Source organism: Phodopus roborovskii, unplaced genomic scaffold, assembly GCF_943737965.1.
Source record: "Phodopus roborovskii unplaced genomic scaffold, PHOROB, whole genome shotgun sequence".
Lineage (NCBI taxonomy): Eukaryota > Metazoa > Chordata > Mammalia > Rodentia > Cricetidae > Phodopus > Phodopus roborovskii.
Genome location: NW_026126598.1, coordinates 5968822 through 5988423, shown reverse-complemented (window position 1 = coordinate 5988423; position 19602 = coordinate 5968822). Strand labels below are relative to the sequence as shown.

Here is a 19602-nt window from a genome sequence, read left to right as displayed (position 1 = left end):
AAGCAATTCCTCCTGGTCTTACTAGGTGAGCCCATGAGAATCTCAGCATCCCTGGAACTCCCCGCACAAGTTGCAGACACTGAAAACCCCCTTCTTGGCAACTGTCTGCTGGTTTTATAAGCTATAGGAGGTACCCTGTCAATCTTGTAACTTTCCATGCTTAGTCTGTTTCATTAAATTTCTGAGCCTTGTCGGGAAGTTTCCTGGGCTTTATGGATGCTTCTTCATGAGTTTCCTGGGTTCTATGGGTGTCTCTTCCCCATCCTGGAGGGAATGTTCCAAATAAGAGGAAGGGCCTATACAACCTGTGTTTTTTGCACCTGCCCATCTTGCTATGGGAACAGGCAGGCAGGAAAGGAAAGCCAATGCCACTTTGAGGGCTTTTATCCAGTGAAACTTTCCTTAATCTGTCAGTGTCTAGTAATCAACACAAACTATTAGGGAACTTAAGGCACATGCCCCTTAAAACACCCCTCACTTGACAAGCTCCAGTGGAGGAGTGCAAAGCTTCTAGACACTTTCCAAAATGATGTTGTGCTGAACCCCAAGTCTCTGTCTCTGCAAGGTACAGTTGTCATGGCAACTCCAGCTAATGAATATGTATGCAAATGAGCAAAGAATGTATTCATCATTTGACAGTTGTTCTAGCTGCTTTGCTCTTTCTGAGCCTTGGAGGGCTGATGGGTGGGGTATTAGAAAAGTATGTGTTTGGGAAAACATTGGTTAAGTTTTCAGAGTGCACAGGGAGGGGGCTGTCATTCTTTCATTTTTCATTCTCTGTCCCTTCACAGTGGATTTATCTGCATCTGTTCTAATAAACAAAACCAAAAGGTATGGGACACATATGCTTCGGGTCCCTAAGGGGGTGGGGGATGCAATGAGCCCAAAGTTTGGCCCACTCATTGTTTACGTCTTAAGCAAGGCCTGAGAGACTCCCGAGCTGTCCTGGAAAAGACTAACAGTATGTGATTCCTCGTCCCTTGATTCCTCATTAAGTGAGCATGGATATCCATTGATAGACAGAAGCTGAAAAGGACCAAAAACCAAAGCCCAGGATGTCAGGCCACTGGATTCCCAGAGAAAGGCTACAAAGACCGTTTGAGTAAGGGTGCTTGAAAAGCAGGCTGAGAGTGCAGCTCAGTAGGAGAGGCCTCGCCTGTCACAGGAAGGAGCAAGATGCTGGTTGAACTTCCAGTGATGCAAGAAGAAAGAAGAAGGAAGGAAGGAAGGATGGAGATAAGGGAAAGGAAAGGTAGTGGAAGGAAGGAAGGAAGGAAGGAAGAAGGGAGAAAGGAGGAAGTATGCGGAAGGAAGAAAGGAATAAGCAACAAGACAGAGCAGACGGAGTTAGAGAGATGGAGGAAATAAGGCATAATGAGAAAAGAGGGAAGGAAGTAGCAAGGAAGGAAGGAGGAAGGGCTCTGCAAAGGAAGGCGGGTTTGTAATTCAATAGCAGCCTAGGGCTGTGCTTTGAATGCTGCACCCATTCCTGGTTCTGGACTGTTTTTCTGCTTCTTGGTCTGCCACCATGTGAAGAATGCCCACCTCCTGCCCCCATTGTCAAGAAATCCCACCATGCATTCACCGCTATGGTGGGTGGAACCCTCTGAAACTGAGTCAAAGCAAACCCTCCCTCCCTTGTTTCAACTAGAATCCTTGCTTCTATTTGTGGGAATACTAAGACAAGTAACTAACACATGTTTCAGATTTAATTGACTAGTCTATGGAATTACAAAACTGAGATTGAGGACTTACTGATTCACTCATATAAAACTCGGGGTACTGACTAGTGAATAGTTGGATGTGACACTTGAAGTGGAGGTTTCTAGACAGGTCTATATCATTAAAACCCCTGATCTCTGTAATGCTCTGTCAGACAGCTCTCTTGAATTGAGGTTCAAGAAGAAGCTCTGGCACCACCAGTTTATGCAATTGCTTTGTGAGGGGGTGATTATTCCTATTGCCTACAAACCAGTTTGACTGTCTCTGTATTCATGGCTAGACTAGGGCCATCACATCCCAGGAGGGCACATTGCCAAGAAGAACACAGAATTGTAGGGGGCTGATGCTACTTATCAGTCTAAACTTCCAGGATGGGTGTCCATGTGAATTCCAAGGTGTTTAGGCGAGGATGACGGAGCATAACATTGGATAAGGTTTCTCACTAAATAGGTACACATACCAGGGGTTCTGTTGACTTGAGTAGCTGACAAGGAGTTCTGCTTAAATTCAACATGGCAAACTGTCACTAAGATTGAGGTAGCAGGCTGAGAAAATGTGACCATGAGAGCTCAGACCCTAGTGGGACATCCTCATTAATCTATCACCAGGGCCAGGGAACATCACAGAAGAGAAGGCAGAAAGAATGTAAGAGTCAGAGGATGGGAGGAGTCTCCTGAAATGCTGTCTTCTGGACACGAAGTGCTACTCATGGACTCACCACAGCTGTAGTTCACTATACAAGATCAAGCCCGTTAGAACAAGCCTGTTCAAAATTCTAATGAAGGGCTGGGCACAGTCCTGCACACCTTTAATCCCAGCACTTGGAACAGATGGATCTCTGAGTTTGAGGACAGCGTGGTCTGTGTAGTGAGTTCTAGGATAGCAAGAGTTACATAGTGAAACCCTGTCTCAAGAAAAAATAAATTCAAGAGAGGAGGAGCTCTCGAAGTCACACCCTTCATTAAGGAGCTATTGTCAGATAACAGTTGCTGGAGAGAGGAGAGTATTTCTTTCGTGAGGGTGTAGGTTCCCCATGCTCCAGTGAGTGGCTCTACACCAATGCACACACGTGCAGCACTAACTGGTTTTAGTGGGTTATTTATAAAAGTAAAAAAAAAAAAAAAAAAAAAAAAAAAAAGATGACGACATAAAATAAGGAGGGTGGACTTTTGGAGAGGAAATCCAGGGGGAGCTGGAGGAGATTTAAAAAAAAAAAAAAAAAAAAAAACAGGGTAGGTATGATCACATTTCATTGTATGCATGTGTGAAATAAAGAATCAATAAAAAAAAAAACTATACATAAAGCACATAAACTAAGATGAAGCTAACCTTCACAGCAAGAAAAAAAAAAAAGAAAATGATTGAGATGGCAGAACTTTCTGGACATGGTGGCAAGGAAAGAATTGCTTTAGAGTCTGGCAATATGAAGGTCAAGAACATCTGTTACCATTACAGACCCCAAGAAGATCTAAGAAATTCTCTCTTCAACAAGATTGCGCAACCCACTATCTTCAGCCTTTGTACTCTATCTTGCTACAGACCTTCAATATGAAATGTGCCCCATAGGCTCATATTCTGAACACTCGGGACCCAGCTAATGGTGGTGTTGGGGACAGGTTGTGGCCTTTGAAAGGTGGATATCCCTTGAAGAAGTGGGGATAAGCTATGACTGTTGTAGTCTGCAACCCCACTTCCTGTCCCATCTGAGTTCTTAATCTGTGTAAATATAACCATCTGTGTTCCAAGGCCCAGTACGATTATCTATACCGCCAAAAGAAAACCAAAACTGTGAGCTAAGCAACTTCTAAGTTGCTTCTTCTCAAATATTTAGTTTGATTTCAATGGCAAGAAACTTCATGAAAGTCATATGTTTCTAAAGATAATTTGAAACAGACATTAGTAAACAAAATATTCACACAGTGAATTGAATTAGCGACGTGTTCAGGGGCTGAAGAAATGGTTCAGTGGTTAAGTGCACACATTGCTCTCACAGAGGACCTGAATCCAGTTCCCAGCACCAATGTGGGTGGCTCACAATCACCTGTCACTCCAGCTCTCAAGTATTAGCTGCCTTCTTCTGGCCTCCATGGACACGGCACTCACATGCACACACATGTACTCACACTTGCATCATTAAAAAATACATCTTTAAGCCAGACGTTGTGGCACATGTCATTAATCCCAGCGCTCAGAAGGCAGAGGCAGGTAAATCTCTATGAATTCAAAGCCTGTCTGGTCTACAGCACAAGTTCCAGGTCAACTGGGGCTGCATAATGAAACCCTGACTAAAAACAAAACAAAACCCAAAACAAACAAAGAAGTAGAAGATCCTTAAAAATAGATCTTTTTTTTATTTAAAGAAAAAGCACTAACAAAATGTTCATGTATATGTGCACGTTATGTATGCAAAGGGTGTTCTTTTTAGGTTGGATTCAGACTCACAATCTAGCTGCTTCAGCATCCCAAGTGACAGAATTACCAGTATATGCTACCGCACATGGGAATAATGAATAGTTTTAATGAATAAGTAACTGTTTGCTGCCATGTTGCTGTGATAAAATAGTGATCAAAACTAACTTGATGGAGGGAGCATGTTTATGTCATGATCCAGGTAATAGTCCACCATCAAGGGAAGTCAGGGCAGGAACTCAAGGCAGGAACGGGAAGCAGGAACGGGAGGCAGGAACTGAAGCTGCGACCTTGGAGGAGTGCTGCTCTTGCTCAGCTATCTTCCCATATGCAGTTCAGGCTCACCTGCCCAGGGACAGTGCCATAGTAGGTTGGGCCCTCCTACATCAATTAGTAATTAAGATAATGCCTCACAGACCGGCCCTGAGGCCAGTCTGATGGAGACAATTCCTCTGTTGAGATTTTCCTCTTCCAGGGGTGTGAAACTGACAACTGGACTAACTCTTGCAGTAACTCACAGGGGGATTCTGTCAATTCACAGCTACTTTTTCCTGTGACCCAGCCATGGTTCTGTTTCTCATAATCCCAGTGGTTTGCCTCAAAATTGACCCCAAAATGAATTTGCCCACCATAAAAACAAGTCCACACACAATGAACATCAGATAAGTGGTTTTAAATTGAACAGAACTGAACAAAATTCACCACTCAGGCAGTAGTGAACCTAATACAAAAATACACATAAATAAACAAAACCCCCAAACGTATCATGAGACAAAATAAATTCTCAGATTCCTATCATGTGAGAATGGCACAGAATTTAGAATTTAAAAGGACCATCTATAAGTCAGGGAGGAGGAAGAAAAATTCTGTGCTTGGCTCAAAGAAGGAACTTAGGGCTGGAGGGATGACTCAGTGGATATGTGTGGTTGATGTGCAAGCATGAGGACCTGAGTTTGAATCCCCAGAACCCACATAAAAAGTAAGGCATAGCTTTGTGTGACTTTAACCACAGCATTGGGAGTTGGAGAAGGATGGACCCCAAGAGCTCACTGGCCAGCCAGCCTAGCTGAAACAGTGAGTTTCCTGTTTGGTGACAGACTGTCTTAACGCAATGAGATGGATGGAGAGCAACAGGGAACGACACACAGCATCCTGCTCTGGCCTCCACATGCATGCACATAACACAGGCTCTCACTCATGCACATGCATGTATGACACACACACACACACACCACCCCAAATTCTCTTTTGAAGGGTGAATCTTTGTCCTCTAACCACAGGAGAGCGAAGGGCCATTTGGAAGAAAGAGAGTTACATTACAAAATGTGAGTGAGTGGGACCAAGGGCCGTGGCTGCTGGGTCTATTATTTCAGGAAACTTTCCTCCAAGCTAGTTTGGCTCAGTCCAGATGACCAACTTGTCTTGTTGAAACCACTAGAAATGCAGAAATTGGCCCTTAAGTCTTGAAAATACCATGACTTTATGACCCGGAGAAACCTGCAGGGGCCATAGCAGCTACTATGAGGACTGAGGTGTGAGAGAGAAGTGTATGAGGGTACAGCAGAGCCCACAGGGACTCCAAAGCATCATTCTCCACACACTTCTGTGAAATAATTAGGCTCTCTCTCGTGGGGGGGGGGGGAAGGGGTGCGCACGCACATGCGTGCATTTGTGTGTGTTTCAATGGTGATCGAACCTAGCACCTTGTGTATGCAAAGCAATCACTAACAACTACGTCCAACCTCGGCCCTCTTTTTCACTTCCTCTTTTCTACAGCTGCGGAGGCTGATCTTGAACTTGTGATGCCCTGCCCCGGGCTCCTGAATACACAGGATGACAAGCAGAGGCAGTTTTCAACGTGACTGTTCCGTCAATTCTTCAAGAATGGTTCATCTGTGTTTTGTCACTATTCACACTGCTGTAACCAGACACTTGGCAGAACCAGCTTGAATGTGGAAGGACTCACTGTGTGTGGCTCATGGTTTGAGGGCGTCATGGTGGGGAAGGTATGGCCAGAGGAGCAGGAATCTGCTTGCTCCCATCCTGGTGGGTCAGAAAGGAGGAGGGAGGTAAAGGCTTGTGCTCAGCTGATTGTATCCTTTTGGACACTTTTTTATTGAGCTCAGGACTCCAGCCCAGGGAACAATGCCACCCACATTCCAGGGTGGGGGGTGGTAGGAGGGTTATTCCCCCATCAGTTAAATCTCCCTGGACACACCACTGTAGACACATGTCTTTCATTAATGCCCTGGGCATTTCTTTCTGTATGTGTATATGTGTGTACATGTGTGCAGGTGTGCAGCTGCAGGTGTGTATCCGTTTGTGTGGGGGCCAGAGGGTAACATCCATGTTGTTCTACAGGAAGCCATCTACATTGGCTGGCTTGTTGTTGCTGGAGGGAGGTGTATGTGTGTCTGTCCACCTTTGTCAGCCTGCCTGCTTTGAGGCAGAGTCGCTCCCTTTTACTGAAACTTGCAGATCTGAGACTAGTTGGCCAGGGGACTCTAGGAATCTACCTGCCTCTGCCTCCACAGTACTCATATTACAAGTGCACATTACCATGTCTGGCTTTTTATTGTGACTTCTGAGGAGCAGACTAGTATCCACCATGCTTGTGAAGCACACACTTCACTGACTGAGTCACCTCCCCAGGCACCCCTAGGCATTTTTTTTCCCAATGCAATCAACTTGACAATCAAAATAATCTATCACAAGGTGAAAACAAGGAGTTGAGCCCAAGGTCCAAGAAAGAATGTTTCCAGTAAAAAGCCAAAGAAAGCCATGGGCAATAAACAGGAGCTTTGAGCTTTTTTTGTTTAATTATAAGTAATAGTTTAGAACACACAAGACACATGTACACACACACACACACACACACACAATCCGTCTCAGTACTGACAGCCAAGTGGCTATAGACCAGGAGAGTAATTCCAGACCCTCCTGCCGGTCTTCCATTCCACCCTCTGGGACTGTCTGGCTGAGCCTGTGTGGAAAACAGCCAACAAGTTTCCCTATCCAAAGAGGCTACTGTGCGAAAGCAGCCAGCTAGGCACCCTGCTGCCTGGGAGCCCCTGATGAAAACCGTATGTGAGGATTTGGCATGCACAGACTAGCTCAGTCAGTTCCAGGGAGGCCTCGTGCTCAAGGCATGACCTCATTGTCGGGCAAGGCAGCAGGCACCCCAGAAAAAGATGGCAAGTGTGGGGTGCAGATTTGCTCTTAATCATGTTCACATTTTCTGCTGTCTCAGATGCCGGGGTCTAGAGCTGGAGAGATGTGGTCATCTTACACTATGAAAACCTAGGCCCTCTCCAAACACTCACTTTTGTCTCTCTCTCTCTCTCTCTCTCTCTCTCTCTCTCTCTCTCTCTGTGTGTGTGTGTGTACAGAAGACAATTTCCTTCCTTCTTTCTTTCTCCCTTCCTTTCTTTCTTCCTTCCTTTTTCCTTTCTCTCCCTCCTTTCTCCTTCCTCCTTTCCTTCCTTTTGTTCCAGGAGCTCCTGCTGACAGGCCAGTGAGTCCCAGGGGTCCATCTGTCTCTGTGTCCCCAGCCCTGGGATTATAGTTGTCTGCCACTATATCCATTTTTTTTATTTTTATTGCATTCCCACGATTAAACTCAGGTGTTCATGCTTACGTGATAATCACTTTTTCCTACTGATCTCTCATCCCGGCCCCTTTAAAGCTACAATTTTTTAAACTAAAAAACGAGCAATTAATAAATCAGGACCAATTAGTGTTTATCCTGCAAACACAAATGTCATTGGATTTTAGGCAAGTGCACTAATGACACACTAGCTCCCCAGCTCTTTCTATTCTATTTTAATTATTTTTTTGTACATCTTTTGGCATCGCCCCCATAAAAATATCTGCCATTAAACATGCTCCACCTCAAATAGGAACTTAATTAGAGTCAACCTGCGACCAAATTGCTATGGTGGATACTCGGGTCCAGAAGTTAGGAGGGAAGAAAATAAAACTACATTCTAATTTCTTAAAAGCAGATTGGCTCAAAGGGACTCATTAAGAGAACAGTCAATCCATCTCTAGAACTTGGCAGCCCACAAACTTCCTGTCCCAGCCCTAGTAATAAAATACTTAAAGACACACATTTCACCCTCCAACTGGGCATTTTTTTCCAGCTTTACTCTTTTCACATTTAGTCCTTATTTTCATATAGTTAGCAGTACATTTTTTTCCAGCAAAAAAAAAAAAAAAAAAAAAAAAAGTTGAACTTTTTAAGGATGTCTGTGCCTTAAAAAAAAAAAAAAATGAATGTAGTTACTTGCACAATATATAGCCAACAACATAGGCCAACAATCCCACTGATTGGACTCTGGGGAAGAAGAAGAAAAGAAGAGGACAGGAAGGGAGGAGGGTGGCATGTTAGAGGCTATCTGGGAGGAATGGGAGGGAGAAGGTGGCATGCATATGTTCAAGATGTATTGTTTGTATTGTGACATTGTCAAAGAATAAATAAGATATTCTCTTAAAGTAATAATAAAATGAATAAGGAGCTAGAGAGATAACCAGGTGGCTAAGAGCATTCAATGCTCTTGCAGAAGACCTGGAGATCGGTTTCTAGCATCCACGGGGTGGCTCACACCCACCTGGCACTCCACCTCTAGTGGACTGGACAACCCTCTTTTGACCTCCATGGGCATCAACACACACAGACACATAAATTTTTAAAAAAGGAAATAAGCACTTAAAAGTAAATCAATGTAGGGAGAGCAATGCAGGAAGATTGCAAGTTCTAGAACAGCCTGAGCTACAGAGTGAGTTCTGAGATAGCCCGAGGTTCAGAGGAAGACTCTCTCCAAAAGTACCAAAACCCCAAATCAAATCAAAAGCGTTGTTAGTTACCTGGTTGGTCTCTGTGAACTAACTGTTTAAGCAAGTCTCTGGCTCAATAAACTGGTAGAAACCCTCTAAATATTTGTGCTGATATCCTGCCAGCAGAATTCATATGATTGTGACAAACTGGGACAAGTCCAGAAGCTCTTACACAGCAGATGGAGCAAATGCCTGAGTGTGCCTTCCCGAGCTCCCTGAAGAGTTTCCCACACAGGGTCCTGTGGGGCTCCAACCCTGATGCAATCAGACAGGATCTTCAATATCATGCAAATGCTCTGGGATCTAGCAAGTAATGCAGCCTTATGTGTGATCTTGGTTGTCAACTTCATAGGATCTAGAATCATCTAGGAGACACACTGCTAAGTGTGCCTAAGAAGGAGTGTGTAGATTCTGCTAGCCAAGGCAGGAAGACATATCCTAAATGTAGGTGGCACCATCCCCTAGGCTGGGATCCCGGAATGAAAGAAAAGGAGGAGGCAATCTGAGCACCAGCATCCATCTCTCTCTGCTTCTTGATTGTGAGTGCCGTGTGCTTCTTTCCACCACACCTCCCCCGACAGGGTAGGACTGTGAGCCAAAGTCAAAATAAATTCTTCACTCCTTCAGTTTCTTTTCTCAGGTATTCAGTCACATCAATAAGTCACACACACACACACACACACACACACACACACACACACACCTTTCCTTTCCAAATTATGACTTCTACCATCCTAAGGCAAAGACCTTGTCTCTAGACAAAATTTAAAAACCAATAAAACTAGCTTAGTTTCATAAACAGAGGTTCTGGTTAAAATGTTTACCAAGTCAGAGAATGTTGGTGTAACCCTATGATCCTAACACTTAAGAGGCTGAAGCAGCAGAATTGCCCTGAGTTCAAGATTAACTGGTGCTCATAGCAAGACTCTGTCAAAAAAAAGAACCCAACCAAAGTATTATTTAAAGATTTTAATTATGTGTATGTGTGTGTCTGTATGGAGATGTGCACATGAGTGACAGGTGGTTGTGGGCTGCTCAGTGTGGGTGTTGGGAACCAAACTCAGGTCCTCGGCAGGAGCAGCAAGCATTCTTAACTACTGAGCCATCTTTCTAGCCCCAAGAATTTTTAGACTAAAAAAAGCAACACCTTCTTAGATCTACAAACAGTGACATCCATTCACTTTTTATTAAGGCAGGTTCAATTGTTCTGTCACCTGTAATCCCATGACTTCAGAGGCTGGGGCATAAGGGATCACCATGAACTTAAAGCCAGGCAGGGATACAACATTATACGATGCAGTGTCCAGAACACGAGCGCGCGTGCGCATGTGCGCACGCGCACGCACACGCACACGCACACACACACACACACACACACACACACACACACACACACACACAGTATCCCTCTGAAAAAAGGATGGGAGCAAATAGAAGAGAGGTCTGGCCGCAGGCTTTTTGACCCAGCATTTCAGAACTGCCTCTGCAGTAGAAGGCACCATCGCATCAGGCACGCAGTGAGTCACCATCCATTAGAGACTGTTTAGACAATGTATGCCCCCAATACAGCAGCTCTGTGATGAACTAAAAAACTGTCACCATCCACAGCTGTCCTTCATTCACCGTATGGTCTCCATTGTCCCTCCCCTCCCATGCAGGGGAACAGGAAGTGGCGTACACCAAGCAAGTAGTCCCCTACCGGATTGTTCTGACTTCTTTTATGCCATTGTGATTAAAAACACAAACCAATTACTCCGATCAAAAGCAGTTTAGGGAAGGAAATGGTTTGCTTCATCTTATACTATCAGGTCACAGTCTGTCACCGAGGGAAGTCGGGGAGGGAACTCAATGCAGGGACGTGAAGGCAGGTACATTCGTAACTTGCCTTTTGCTGGGATGAGACACTGTGAACAAAAGCGACCTTTGAAAGGGTTTGTCTGGGCTTTTGGTTCAAAGGGATAAGAGCCCATCATAGTGGGAAGACATGGCAGCTGATAGGCATAGCAGAAGAGCAGGAAGCTGATGGATCATCTCTTGAACCACAAACAGGAAGCAGAATGAACTGGAAATAGGGCGAGGGTATAAACTTTCAAAGCAGATCCCCAGGGATGTACTTCTTCCAGAAAGGCTCCACCTCCTAAAGACTCTATAACCTCCCCAAACAGCGCCACCTGCTGGGAACCAGGTGTTCAAATACATGAGCCTTTGGGGATCATTTCTCAATCAAAGCACACAACTGGACAGCTTGCTATTCCACAAAGCAAACTGTGACTATGCACTCACCTTTCCTCAACCTCCAAACTGCTGGGATGACAGACCTATACCAGCTATCTTTTTTATCTGGCTTGTGGTGCTGTTCTGTTGCTATTCCCTCCTATCTAACACACTCCTTTCTGGAGGGAAGCTCTTAAGACTCAGGAAGTAAACAAAACTTACAAGTCTCAGGAAGTTCCTGAAACCCAACAAGATTTACAAGGCACCTCCACAACATTATACCAGCAGTAGTAACTGCTGGAGAAAGGGGGAATCTCCTACCAGCTTTGCTGCCTGTAAGTTGTGGTGAGAACTAAGCTCCAAGGGTGGAGCAGTGTTTGGAGGACTGGGAGGACACCTCTGTCCTTAACTTGCCTTGAAAACATGAGAACCAGAGTACAGATCACTAGAAAGAAAGTTTAAAAAAAAATAAAGACAGAGGCATAGAGGCACATCTTTGGAATCCCAGCACTGGAGGAGTGGAGACAAGAGGGTCTCATGGGGAATGGTTGCCAGTTGTGAATCCTGAGTCAAAAGTGAAGGTGGGTGATGCCTCAAGAATGAGTCAAGATTGACCTCTCACCTCTACACATACATGCTCAAATGTGCTCACATTCTCACATGTGCAAATCCACATAGACATGTGTGCAAACACACACAAGCTGCTTTTAAAATGGAGGTAGGGGACAGAGAGGTGTGTCAGTTGTTAAGTGCTTGCCATGCAAGCATGAGCATTAGTTTGAATCCCCAGGACCCACATAAGATATGCATGGATGCTGTGACCTATAATTCTAGGTGCAAAAGGTGAAGATGGGAATCCCACAGCATGTAGCTCACTAGACTAGGTATATCAGGAGCTCTGTGTTTGATTGACAGGTCTTACCTCAGTGAACAAGATAGAAGAGCAATCAAAGATGATTCCAAATATCATCCTGAAAGCCTCCACACACGTGCACACAAACATACACATACGTGCACGCCACACGCATGAAAACAGAAAGGTAAGGTTTATATCCTGTGAGTGTGTGTGTGTGTGTGTGTGTGTGTGTGTGTGTACATTAGTGTATCTTCGGACAGAGGCTGGAGACATCAATCAGATCCTCCTGGTGCAGGGGTGATAGATGTTGGTGAGCCATCCATCATGGGTGCTGGACACAGAATCAGTGGAAGAGCATGTGTTCTTAATCGCTGAGCTCTCCACACTCAAAAAAAAAAAAAAAAAAAAAAAGGAAAATAAATAAAATAAAATGGGAGGAAAAGGAAAGGGGAGTCTAATTGCTCCATCAACCAAATCAGCTTCATCTATCTATTCCTTTAACTGTCCCCAAACCATCCCTGCTCACATGGCCCCCATTGTGCAAACCCAGATCAAGTTCAAGTTTCTCCTCCTAACGCTGGGTCTCAAGCTGTATATGTCCCAAGGCCAGGGAATGAGGCAGGAGGCACGGCTTGGCAGTACTAAGCAGGTCTCACCGTCCATGTCCAGACGCTGCATGATGATAGCCAGCTCCACTTCACTGGGCATGTACCCCAAAGAGCGCATGGCCATACCCAGCTCCTGCTTGGAGATGAAGCCATTCCCATCTCTGTCTAGAACACGAAAGGCTTCTCGGATTTCTGCAAGAAAAAAAGCACAGAAAGTCCATCAGTCACGTGGCTGCTTCATTGCACTCAAACCATGGGTGACTAACAGGTAGCATCTCGTTGTACCAGTAGGAGGCTGGCTGCTTTTCTTGTTGCTGTGACTAGACACAGGAGAGAAACAATTTAAGAAAGAGTGGAGCAGTGAGGTGATGGGGGATGTCCTGGATGTCCTTCTGTATATATGTTTCTCTTATTAGTTGATGAGTAAAACACTGATTGGCCAGGCATCCCTGTGTTTATTTGGGGCAAAGGGCTAGGTGGGACCAGGCTGGAAAGATGCTCCAGCAACAGTGAGGCTCAGCTGATAGAGTGCCAGCCTGACGTACATGGAGCCACAGGGCTCCATCCCCAGCCCTGCATACACTCGACATAGTGATGCCCAGTAGTAATCCCAGCCCTAGGAAGGTAGAGACAGGAGGATCAGATGGTCAGGATATCTCATGCTACATAGCAAGGTAGAGGACAGACTGAGCTGTGTGTGGTGCTGCCTCAAAATAATAAATATACAAATAGATAAGGTGGAGAAATGACTAAGGAAGATCCCCCAAAGTCAAACTCTGACCTGTAAATGTGTGCATCCCTCCACATGAACACACACACACACACACACACACACACACACACACAATTATAAAGTGAAACATAAAAAGAAGGAGGTGGGGGGAGAGCCAGGAAATGAAAGAAGGGATCGAGGAATGGGAGAGAAAAGGAGAAGCAAGAGGCAAATGGCCCTAAATATCTGTACATACTGCAGTAGGCACTCAGGCAGGGATCCCGGCAGAAAATTGCCTTGATGAAGGGCGAGGCTGTGTGAGCCTTGCAGAAATGACAGGGTCGGGGGAAAGTGTGTGAATCCCCCTGCTGCTGCTGGCAGCATGCAGTGTTTAATAACCTCGGAGGACAGGAGGTGAGACTCCCACTGTTTCTATTTCATCCCTCTAATCTGCAGTTGTTTTATGACTATAAACAGCCACAGCTCAATACGAACGTCATGGAGGTTCGGAGGAACTTTAATCACTTTCTCCCTGGTCTGGAAAAGAACTTGGCTCTGCTATCATTAAGGCTCATTGTGCATGGCAGGAAGTCTCTTTACTCTGGGTTATACCTATACCTTCCCCCAGAGCTCCTAAAGCTGGTAGTCCTAGATTGAGTGAACATTTCCTATCATGTCCCCACCCCCCTCCACCTTTGCAAGGCATGAGGAATTTGAGATCAGAAGTTTAAAGACAAGAGGTCCATCTTGTGTATCAAAAGAACACTGGATCTGCAGCAGCTTGGAGTTGCTCCAATAAATGCAGCATTGGGAGGCTGCAGAGTAGGCTCAATGGTAAGAAGAGCACCCGGGGCCATAAAACTTGTATTCCTCTTAACTTAACCTTCAGCTTCCCTCCAAATACAGAACTCAATTATTCATTAAGGCAGCATGATACTCTATTGCATACATGTACTACATTTCCTTTATCGTGTGTAGAAGTACACAGAGACTGGGTCAGGATTCAAACTACTGTGACTAGTGCAACAATAATCACAAGTGTGCAGGTTTAACTGTGGTGCACAGACTTAGATTTTCATTCCCTTGGGCAAGTACTCAGGAGTAATAATGCTAGATCATAAGGTAAGTCATGAATCTGTGGGGTGGGAGGAATATGTGCTCGTGAGTGCAGGTGCCACGCGAGGCCAGAGGGAGCACCTGATCACCGTGAGCTGGAATGACGGGCAGCAGTGAGCTACCTAATGTGGGCACAGGCAATCAAAGTTAGGTCTTCCGGAAGAACCATATGTGTTCTTAACCACCGGGCCATCTCCCCAGCTGTTGTCTTTCATTTGCAGAGGGCCTTCCATGTGGGTTTCCACAGTGTCTGCAACGGTTTATATTTCCACCAACCCCCTCCTTCTTATCTGAACCTTTGCATTGGATTTGGGGACCACCCAGATCACCCAAGACAATCTCACATTTCAAGAGCCTTAACTCGATCACATGCAAGAATTCTTTCCAAGGAAGCACTTGGAATTCCAGGGGATTAGACTCTGGCATCCCCAGGGCTGTTTCCCGGGTGATTATGCACTTCCATCCTGAGATTCTTCGGCAAACAACTTCCTTCCTCTCCAAAGACACAATCATCCTTTGATGCCACTTCTAATTTCATTTCTGTTGCTGTCACAAAGCACCCTGACCAAAAACAGCATAAGGGAGGAAAGGGTTTGTTTGGGGTCACTGTTCCAGGTCAAAGTCCACCATTGCGGTGAACAGAGCCAGTGTCCAGCAGCTGGCCAGATCCAAAGTCAAGAGCAAAGGGAAACATTCCATTGTATAGAAGTTGTGGCTGTATAAGGTTGAGAGTTAAAACCAGGCAGCTTACACAGATTCCAGAGGAAAAAAAAAGTCTTTGCTCACCACAGCTATGCCCGACTCTCAATCTGCTCACTATTCAGAAAGCCATTCACCGCTTTCACATGACATCCACCATGACCCAGCCCTGTGTGGGGGCAAAAATAGGAGAAGCGCTGAGTCTTGCCAGACACCAGCCTAGCTGCAAGTGCGGTGAGAGACCCTGTCTCTCTGGCCTCCGAGCTTATACATAGGCATGCACACCAATGTGTATGCAATGTGTGCGATCACACACACACACACACACACACAGTAAAGAAAGAAAAGAAATTTTGTCTTCTCTCAACTGTCTCATCACAGACTTTTCATCTCCATGTTTTCCCTGATCATACCATAGGGGGCGCTAGAGAGAGCGAGAGCTAGCAGACTAATTACTGCAAATGCATCAGCCTCAATAGATTAAGGATTATAGGACTGGAAAGCTAGAAAGAGGGCTCAGTGGTTACGAGCACTAGTTATTCCTGTGGAGGACCTAGGTTCAAGTCCCAGAATCCACATAGCAGCTCACAACTGTTTGTAATTCCAGTTCCAGGGGATTTGATACTTTCTTTTGATCTCTGTGGGCACCAGGCATACAAGTGGTGCACAGAAACACAGGCAAGCAAAACACTATACGCACTAAATAGGATTACATTAAAAAATAAGAGAGAATTATGTATGGGGCTGGAAAGATAGTTCCAGGGTTAAGAGTGCTTGCTGTTCTTACAGGAGACCCAAGTTCAACTTCCAGTACCGATGTTGGATGATTAACAACCACCTATAAATCTAGCTCCAGGATATCCAATGTCTTTCCCTGGCCTCCAAGGGCACCTGTACTCATAGACATACATACATACATATATACATATATACATACATATCATGTATTCCTAGTAATTTTGAATCTTTTGTTAATAATAGCTCATCATGTGGAATGCTTTTTGCAAACACACGTGGGTCCAGCAGAGAAAGAGAGAGAGAGAGAGACAGCCTGTGAGCAACGACTCCAGGCTTCTGGCCAGGCTTAGTAGCTAATTATGCCGGCAGCCAAAACCAGAGGTCTCAATTTGCTCCTGTGTAAAATGAGCTGGGTTGGCTATGAGGCCCCTATAGCTCCTACCCCCCCCCCAGTTCTGTGGATTCATGAACATCATTAAAGACTTTGAGAGAGCAGGAAGCTGGTGTTCTCTTACATACTTTATTAATCTGCCCTCCCCTCCAGCCTCTCCTTCCCTTCCATGGATAGAATAAAAACAAGTTTTCAATCAAATCCAAGCTCTTTGTCTGCATTTTTATTTTTAGTCCTTTCCCATCAGCAGAACATACCCAAGTTTCTCAAGTTTTCCTACCCGGTCCCACATATCCTGAAAAAAAGAACTCAGTCATGGCAGAAAGCACCAAAGAACACCAGAGCCCCATGCAGTTTGACTCCAGACTTTGGAGACGGCAGGATGCACAGGCAGGATCTCCTGAAGTGTTTCAAGACAGTTGGTCCACACCCCAGGGTCACTTTCCCCAGCTCAAAAGCGGGTGTTCTAGTTTTCTTTCTGCGATCAAACTCTTTGGTCAATAGCAACTTAGGGGAGGAAAGGGTTAATTTGTCAATACCTGCAGGTCATACTCCATCACTGAAGCAAGTCAGGGCAGGAACTCAAACAGGAACTTGAAGTAGAAGCTGAGACAGAATGTTGCATGCTAGCTCACCCTCAGGCTTAGGTTTATCTAGCTTTTCTTACACAGCTCAGGGCCACTGCCCAGGGGATGGTGTCACCCACAGTGGGCTGAGCCTCCCTACATTAATTAATAATCAAGACAGTACCCCAAAAGAAAGACATGGCCATAGCCCAATCTGATCTATGCAATTCTTCTATTGAGACCTTCTGATCAAAAGACTCCACACTGGGTCAACATGATAGTTGAAGCTAACTAGGACAGTGGGTCAAGTGTAACCTCTTTCCAGTCTTAGGGGTGACATTTTCCACTTGGTGACAGGATAGTTCATAGACTGGAAGGAAATGTGAGATAATGGCAGGGCCCGTGGCTGGAGTTGTGGATAGACAGATGCCCCTTGAACCTGTTTCTTGGGATTACTCCTTGCCGGGGAATCACCTCCACCTCACACCATTGTCAATTTTGCACAATCTTTGAGGATGCTGACAGCACCAAACAGGGTAGTTCCCTTCCGTGACGGTTAATATTGTCACTTGGTGTCTAGAATTATCTCGGCTCTACATACATCTCTGAGCTTGTCCTGGGGATGTTTCCAGATCAAGTTAATTGAAGTGGGAATCACTGTACACTGTTGGTGGCATAATTCCATGGGCTGGGGTCCTCGACTGAACAGAAAGGAGAACGTGAGCTGAGCACCAGCGTCCCCCCTCTGTCCCTCCATCCACACTGACTGTGGATGCAATGTGACCATCTGCCTCACACTCCTGCCTCCCATGCCTTTCCTATCAGATGATCTGCACCGTCACAATGTGCCCAGAAATAAACCCTTCCATCACCGAGCTGCTTTTTATCGGCCATTTTGTCACGGCAATAAGAAAAGTACCTAGTACACCTTCCACATTAGTAAATTTGGCCATCACTATGACCAAAAGACCTCGGGGGCTATAGGATTTGTTTAGCCTCATCATTTCACAGGGTTCCGTCTATAATCACTTGAACCCATATATCTGGGGATAAACCATGGTGGCAGGGGTGTGTAACACAGGAGAGTTCTTCACCCCTCAGTTAACTGGGATGCAGAGAGTGAACCACAAAGGGGCCAGGCATGTGTGTGTGTGTGTGTGTGTGTGTGTGTGTGTGTGTGTGTGTGTGTGTGTGTGTCTCCACTAGGATCCCAGGCCCAACTCCCTGCCCCCAATGACCTACATCTTCTAACTAGGTCCCACTTCCTAAACTTTTCAAAACTTCCCCAAATAGCATCACCATCTGGGGGTACATTTCATATTTATGACGCTGTCTGTTGCAGAGCCCCACATCGCTCCTGGGGACTCCACATGCCCCAGCTATCGCTGTGAACTTTGGCCTGTATCCTTAACACTGGACAGACAACGGTGCCCTTGTGAGGAGTGGGTCTGTGGCCAGAGGTCACTAGGTCGATGCTGTCCTTGTCTGATACTGCAACCATCTTAGCAAGAGGGAAGCAATTTCAAAGTAGCACTGCATCTCTCCCTTCAGTTACCAGTTATTGGAACAATGGACTTTCTCCAGGATCTCCTGCTACAGAGAGGAAAAGCTGGGGCTCTGGTGCCAGGGCCGTTCTGACCATTTAACATACCAACTTGCAGGAAGACTGATGAAAAGGAGGGGTTGGTAATGGATGGGACCGCACCCTGCTATATGCATAGCCTCTCATTAAATCTAAACCTCATGTCACAACCCTGAAGATGGACTTGCAGGCTCATTGGACCCCTTCTGGACCTTTCTCTAGTAAGGTGATTATATCCAAAAACATCCCTTTTCTGTTTGTCACCATTAACAGTACTTTTAATTAGACTGTTGGCTGGACCTGGCTTGTCAGGGGGTCTGTTGGGGCCCAGGCACTGACAATCCGTGGTAACAACTGCATAAAGATAAAAGGTACCCCCCCTCTCCCCGCCCATGTCACACACAACTGCCTGTGAGAACATTCAATAATGTCACTTTGTTTCAGAGGAGCCACGAAATGGGGGAGAAAACAGAACACGGAGCTAGAATCCCATCACAGAGCTCTTGGAAATTCAGTCTATCCAGGCTGAAGCAAGCCAGACTGGAAGAGACAGGTAATAATGTGTGCCTCTTTTTATTCTTATTAGCAGAGCACGGTTTGGAAAGATGCTTGTAAAACCAACAGAGACATTAGCGCAGACAGGACCCCTTTGTGTCTGGCACACAGCACCAGTGGGCTCTGGCTCGACTTTTTCTTCCATGCAGAGAGTGGGGACCATAGCTCCAGCATTTGGGAATAAGCCATGAGCATGTACTCTTTACTAATATTCTTCCTTTGGATGGTGGTGGTGATGTGTGCGTGCATGTGTGTGCGCGAGCATATTGAGAGGGGTTGGGATTGCTTATGCATAGGGTTAGGTGAGCATGTTTTGCTGGCATCTTTGATTCCTTTCCAGTCTTAAACGTATGACTGGGCTCAGTGAAAACCCAGTACCTCTAAGATCCTTCATAAGCTGCAGAAGTGATGTCTGTGATGGTGATAGGGAATTTTCTTGTTTCATTTCTGTGACAAGCTATCCTGACCCCAACCCCCCCACCCCCACCCACAACAACAAAAACAAACAAATTATAGGAGAGCAGGTTTGTTTTAGCGCACAATTCCAGCCTATAGTCCATTACTGCAGAGAGGTCACAATAGCAGGAGCTTGCAGTAC

At 45.5% G+C, this 19602-nt stretch overlaps 1 protein-coding gene across 3 annotated transcripts in view; it reads right to left on the bottom strand.

The window, feature by feature from the left end:
- Positions 1 to 19602, bottom strand: part of Caln1 (calneuron 1) — a 439729-nt gene that overhangs the window by 195402 nt on the left and 224725 nt on the right. For all 3 annotated transcript variants that reach the window (XM_051204808.1, XM_051204809.1, XM_051204810.1), the window contains one exon: positions 12694 to 12837. In XM_051204808.1, the coding sequence (XP_051060765.1) occupies positions 12694 to 12837 (144 nt within the window). The remainder of the gene's footprint in view (positions 1 to 12693; positions 12838 to 19602) is intronic.